Source organism: Myotis davidii, unplaced genomic scaffold (assembly GCF_000327345.1).
Source record: "Myotis davidii unplaced genomic scaffold, ASM32734v1 scaffold134, whole genome shotgun sequence".
In the NCBI taxonomy this organism is placed as follows: Eukaryota; Metazoa; Chordata; class Mammalia; order Chiroptera; family Vespertilionidae; genus Myotis; species Myotis davidii.
Genome location: NW_006288853.1, coordinates 5,945,662 through 5,952,415, shown reverse-complemented (window position 1 = coordinate 5,952,415; position 6,754 = coordinate 5,945,662). Strand labels below are relative to the sequence as shown.

The 6,754-nt window shown below is 43.9% G+C and overlaps 1 protein-coding gene across 11 annotated transcripts in view; it reads left to right on the top strand.

Annotated features, from left to right (window-relative positions):
- USP54 (ubiquitin specific peptidase 54) overlaps window positions 1-6,754 on the top strand; it is a 121,285-nt gene that overhangs the window by 107,895 nt on the left and 6,636 nt on the right. For 10 of the 11 annotated variants that reach the window (XM_015562155.1, XM_015562156.1, XM_006760981.2 and 7 more), the window contains one exon: window positions 3,998-4,116. The exons of the other annotated variant lie outside the window; for it this stretch is intronic. In XM_015562155.1, the coding sequence (XP_015417641.1) occupies window positions 3,998-4,116 (119 nt within the window). The remainder of the gene's footprint in view (window positions 1-3,997; window positions 4,117-6,754) is intronic. 11 annotated transcript variants of the gene reach the window in all.

Genomic DNA, 6,754 nt, shown 5'->3' with positions numbered 1-6,754 from the left:
CCTGGCCCTTCTCCCCCAGTCCTGATCGGCCCAACCCAAGCAGCAAGCTAACCTACTGGTCGGAACATCTGCCCTCTGGTGGTCAGTGCGCATCATTGTGACTGGTTGAACAGTCGAATGAATGATCAGACACTTAGCATATTAGGCTTTTATTATATAGGATGGCCAATAATTGATTTAGCTATAGCACCCTCCCCTTCCCTTTTCCCACTGGATTATTTTAATGCAAATCCCCAGACATTTCATCTATAAACTAGAGGCCTGATGCACGAAATTCATCCAAGAGTAGGCCTTCACAGCCACAGCGGCTGCCTGGATTTCTCCCTGACAGCCGCGGCGGCTGCTTTGATCCTGTGGCTGCAGCCCCGGCTTCATTTGGAAAGTCGTCCGGAAGGACATCTGGTCTAATTAGTTTATTACACTTTTATTATTATAGACTAGAGGCCCAATGCACAAAATCCGTGCAAGGGGCTCAGCCCTTGCAGCCACAGCGACTCCCTCAGCACTCGCAGCCCCGGCTTCGTCTGGAAGGACGTATGGAAGGACATCTGGAAGGTCATTCAGCTGTCTGATCTAATTAACATATTACACTTTTATTATTATTTTTTAAAAAATATATTTTATTGATTTTTTACAGAGAGGAATGGAGAGGGGTAGATAGTTAGAAACATCAATAAGAGAAAAACATCGATCAGCTGCCTCCTGCACACTCCCTACTGGGGATGTGCCTGCAACCAAGGTACATGGCCTTGACCGGAATCGAACCTTGGACCCTTGAGTCCGCAGGCCGATGCTCTATCCACTGAGCCAAACCAGTTAGGGCTACACTTTTATTATTATAAATAGTTTAGAATCTATCTCAAAGAAATAAAGACTTTTAAAAGGCAAAACTATAACATTACACGTAAAAGTAACTAATTTCTTAATATAATGCAGTTACCAGTATTCATATTTTTTCAGTTGTCCTTTTGATGTCTTTTCATAGTTGGTTTACTTCAAATCAGAATCCAAACAAGATTCTCACATTGCATTTTGCTGATTTGCTTCAAGGCTTTTTATTTTTAAGACCTATAAGATTCCTTTCTCTTTTACCCCCATTTATTTGTTGAGAAAATTTCATCATTTATCCTCTGGGTTCTAGATTTTATTGATTATAGTCTAGTAGAGCTTTTTAAAAATTTTCTAAACATGTTCTTCTAGCCCCTGTTTTTCCTATAACCGGGTACTTAAGGCTATAGGCTTGATTAAAATCAGATTCCATTAAAAAAAAATTTCATAGGTAGGACTTTAAACTTCTTATATCAGAAAGTACATAATATCTGGTAGTCTTTCTTGTTACTCTTTTTTTAAAAAATATATTTTATTGATTTTCTACAGAGAAGAAGGGAGAGGGATAGAGAGTTAGAAACATTGATGATGGAAACATCGACCAGCTGCCTCCTGCACGCCCCCAGTGGGGATGTGCTCGCAACCAAGGTACATGCCCTTGACCCGGATCGAACCTGGGACCCTTGAGTCCGCAGGCCAACGCTCTATCCACTGAGCCAAACCAGTTTGGCTTTCTTGTTACTCTTTATCGGTAGTAGACATTATCTTAATTCTACCATCTATCAAATCCAGAAATCCCTCAACAGTACTCTTAACAGATGGCCACCTCCACCTCTGCTTAAATATCTTTAAAGGAATCAGAGTCTACTCCCTTCAGGACAGCGGTCACCAACCTTTTGGACTTCACGGACCACCGGTTGGTGACCACTGCTTCAGGAGGTTTCAATAGCCACCTCCTGTCTAGGGAATCAGGCTTGACTTGACTAGCGGAGCACCAGATTCTAATCATCGTAGCTGTAATTCTTAAATCTGACTGCCCATCATAGTCACCTGATGAGTAGCTTTAAAAAAAACAAACAAAGAAATAATTTTATATAAATGGGATCATAGCACACATGCTGTTTTTATTATGGATAATTTTACTATTTCTCTCTCCTCCCCTCACATTAACCCCTACCTTTTATTCCCACCTTCCCAGGTAATAATGTAATGTGCATATTTCTGTAGTTTACTGTTCATAAAATCTTACGTAGATCGACATATAGTGTTTTTTGGGGGGATAATATTACAGGTTGTTTTTTTTTCATCTTAACAATACTTCATGAAAATCACTCCCAAGTTGGGGTGGATGCCAAGGTTGCGGGCTCAATCCCCAGTAGGGGGTATGCAGGATGCAGCCGTTCGATGTTTCTCTCTCATCAATATTTCTCTCTCTCTTTCCTCCCTTTCTCTCTCTCTCAAATCAATAAAAACATATTTTAAAATAAGTAAGTAAATATTTCTATGCTCTAACAACAAAGATTCCGATTCAGTAGGTCTGTGGAGAGGTATAGGAAGCTGTATTTTTTAAAGCTCTTAGATGAATCTGAGGTAGTTTAGAACAACTATGTTTAAGCTCCAGGAAACATTAAAAAATAACTGGTCTTCTAGCTTAATATCAGCAATAACATGTGTCAGCCTGATAGCATATAAAATCAAAATACCAAATCAAGACAGGAATTGGCAATAGACATAGATATATCAAATACCATCTTCAGAATGGAAGGCTTATTTAGTTATATTGGGGCAAGCCCCTTGGGAGTCACATATCCAGTTTGTAGCAGTTCTTAACAGTCTAGCAAGATTTTGAGGAAGAGGTAAGCATTTAGTGATTGTTTAGAACTTAAGTGATTGAGCCCAGCTGGCATAGCTCAGGGGTTAAGCTTCAACCTATGAACCAGGAGGTCACAGTTGGATACCTAGTCAGGGCACATGCCCGGGTTACAGGCTCGATTCCTAGTGTGGGGTGTGTAGGAGGCAGCCAATCAGTGATTCTCTATGATCATTGATGTTTCTCTCTCTCTCTCTCTCTCTCTCTCTCTCTCCCCTTCTCCCTTTTTCTGTGAAATCAATACTATATAATAAATAGGTGATATGCAAATTGACCATCACTCCAACACACAAGATGGCTGCCCCATGTGGCCACAAGATGGCCAAGCAGGGGAGGGCAGTTGGGGGCGACCAGGCCTGCAAGGGAGGGCAGTTAGGGGCTATCAGGCCAGCAGGGGAGTGGTTCTGGGGTGATTAGGCTGGAAGACAGAAGCGGTAATGGCAATCAGGCAGGCAGGCAGGCAAGTGGTTGGGAGTTAGCAGTCCTGGATTGTGAGAGGGATGTCCAACTGCCCACCAGGATCAGGCCTAAACGGGCAGTCACACATCCCTCTAGGGGTCCTAGATTGGAGAGGGTGCAGGCTGGGCTGAGGGATACACACACACCCATGCATGAATTTTGTGCACCGGGCCTCTAGTAAAAAAATATTAAAAAAAAAAATTTAAGTGACTGAGAGAAGCTAATGGAAATAAAAGAGCATCACACATACAAAATATTACTGAAGAGCTCCTATTCATAAAATTAAAAAATTGAGAGACTTGAATTTTAATACTGGTTAAAGTACTTACTACCTGTCAGACCATGGAACTTATTTTCCCATAATGTAAAATGAGGAGGTTTGATAGATGATTATTCGATCATTTCAGTTTCTAACTAGACTATAGATAACAGTTTCTTTGTCATCACAGATGCTCTAGAGAATCACTGTGTTTAGAAAATTTCCTCTGTATATATATATATATATATATATATGTATGTCTTGGGCCCAAGTCTTGACAGAAGCAAAGTTAATGTTTACAAAAATGAAATGAGGCAAGATGGGACAGTAAGCTATCTCTGCACAGAGCCCCTTCTCTAGGAGGTTCTTCAAGGCCTGTGATCTGAGACCTTCTGTGGCCTATAAAAAACAACCCATATTCTGAAACTCCTGTTTCTACATTCCAGGAGCATACCCTCAATTAGATTTAGGGATGCATGTTTGTTATTTAATGAAACAACTGAATTTTGTGCTGTGAGGCGCAGAGTTTAGGCTCCAAGAAAAGGGATGGCTTCAACTTGTATTTACCTTTCCCTCCTCAGGCTCTGCAGGTGACGTGGGAAGAAGGCTGCACTCAGCCCCTGGCCTTGGCCTCTCAAAGACCCCAACAGCAGAAATGGAGCAGAGTCTCCATGAAGCCAGCACAGTGCCAGCTTCTCAGGTAGCAGTTTCAGGTGCTAAAGTGCTGGGCATGGGGTGGTATGTTGGGGAAGAAATTGTGGCAATATGAGCGGTTGGCTTGGTTGTAAGGCAGGGGCATGGTAACATGGGGCTATTAGATGAAAACAAGGTCTATGATTGAGCTTCTTTTGGGTGAGAGGAGATTGCCACTTGGGCACTACCTTTCAAATACATCTAATTCAGGTCTCTACTAGTAACTCTTACCTTATTCTCTCCCAAATCCCTGGGGACAGGATCTGTGGGGAAACCATAGGTCTGGTTTTATGTGTTTATCTATGTGTGTCTGTGTATTTGAAGGCTACCCCTTGCTGAGGCCCCAGCAGGGAGTATGGGGATAAACACAGTGCAGAGAATTTTTGCTGCATCTCATATAATCTCAGCGGCACTGTTGTCTTAGAGAGGGCGGAGGTCCCAGTCTCTTCTCACAGTTTTGTAAGCGTCTGTCTATTTAGAGCACCTCTTTCTCTTGCTAGGTAAAATATGGTGTAAGTGAAGGGGAAGAAGAAACTGAAGGTTGTAATTTGGGGGAAAGCTATGTGCACTCAGCAAAAATGAGGACACATAATTATGATTTTATTGACACACATTTAGTTGGAGCTCAGAGGAATATCCCTTCCCTGTAGCAGTTCTGCAAGGTGTATTATAGGGCTGCCCAAGGTGAGAAGAATCCTAGTAGCTTGAGAGGGGTTTCTAAGAAGCAATGGCTGCTGATTTGGGTCAGAACCCATTGCACTAATCAAAGGAAGAGATGGGATGGAATGTTGTTTTGCCTTTTCCTCTCCATCTCAGTACATGATTGAGTGAAGTCCAGTGTGCTTTCAAGTTGAAATGAAGCATTTGCATTAGCAAAAAAAAAAAAAAAAAAATAAAAAAAAAAAAAAAAAAAAAAATGATTTAAAAATCCTCCTTCTGAGGCCTTTCTTTTTTTAATTTGTTATTTATTGATGAGAGAGAAAGAGAAAGAGAAAGAAAGATCAATTTGTCATTCCACTTATTTATGCATTCATTGGTTGATTCTTGTATGTGCCCTGACTGGGGATTGAACCGTGACCTCCTGGTTCATAGGTCAATACTCAACCACTGAGCCATGCCAGCTGGGCCTGAGGCCTTTCTTACATAATTAATGCGGTAATCTGTAGGTGAAAGGGACGGGGACATCCACATTAACAGAGATCACAAACTCAAATAGTTTCAGTGGTTGGGTTTTTAAATTGTGCCTTTTGAGAAGTTCACACAATTGCCCAAAGCAAGTTGAGTTTTCATTACAATAGCGGTCAAGATGCAAAGCACCAGTGCATTGAACCTTGTTCACCAGATTAGTTCAGTATAGATTTAAAAACAGGTTTTAAATATGTGGTATAAAAATAAAAAGAACTAATGAAACTGGGGCCGGTGAGCGGGTGGCGCCAGGCCGCCAGCCAAGGCGGGTGCCAGTGGGAGCACCCCAATTGCCCTGCTGGTTGCCCCACAGATCAGCCCTGATGGCCAGCCAGGCCTAGGTACCCTACTCTATATATTGGGAACACTCCCTTAGATTTACTACTCTAACACTGAAAAAAAGGATGATGCAGTGATGACATGCATGGACTCTGGCTTGCACATTTTGTGCTCAACCCTGATTCTGACACTTATAACTGTGTGACAAAGCCAATTACTTAACTTCTCTCTGCTTCAGTTTTCCACCCACAAGATGGGGAAAATGGTACTACTGCCTCAGAAGGATCATGTTATATACTACTTTTTATAATCAGGGCAAAAAAATATAGCTGCCCATACAACAGCAAGATGCCTTTCACCTGTATGAAAAGTATGGTCACTGGTGCATGCAGTATCCCGGATTGTGAGAGGGATGTCTGACTGCTGGTTTAGGCACAATTTCATGGGGATTGGGCTTAAACTGACAATTGGACATCCCCAAAGGGGTACCGGATTGCGAGAGGGTGCAGGCCAGACTGAGGGGAACCCCCCCACCTTGCCATGCATGAATTTGGTGCACCGGGCCTCTAGTATATATATCCTATCTAATAAAAGACAAAAATGGTAATTGGCATACAAACAATACCCTTTTCATTGGCTAATCAGGGCTATATGCAAATTAACTGCCAACAAGATGGCGGTTAATTTGCATATGTAGGGAGGCAAAAGGGAAAGCAGGAAGAAGTCCCCTGCCACTGACAGTGATCGGGAACCCAGGGGGGAGCTAAGAGCCAGGGGGCAGGGCGAAAGCGGCCCTGGGGGCCGCCTTTGCCCTGCCCCCCAGGCATGATCAGAGAATCAGGCGCCTTTGCCGCCCTGGCCAGTGATAGCAGGAAGTAGGGGTGGAGCCAGCGATGGGAGCTGGGCATGGTCGAAGCTGGCAGTTCTGGGAGCTAGGGGTCCCTTGCCTGGGCCTAAAGTGGAGCCCATGATTGCAGGGCCGCTGCAGCTGCGGGTCCCCGCTGCCTGGGCTGGATGCCTCAGCCAGAGGCATCCTGCAGGAGCAGGGGTGGAGCCCGCACGATTGCAGCGCCCCCCACTGCCACTGCGGGTCCCCGCTGCCCAGGCCAGACACCTCGGCCAAAGGCGTTAGGCCTGGGCAGGGGCGGAGCCTGTAACTGCGGGGGGCTGGGGGTCCCCCG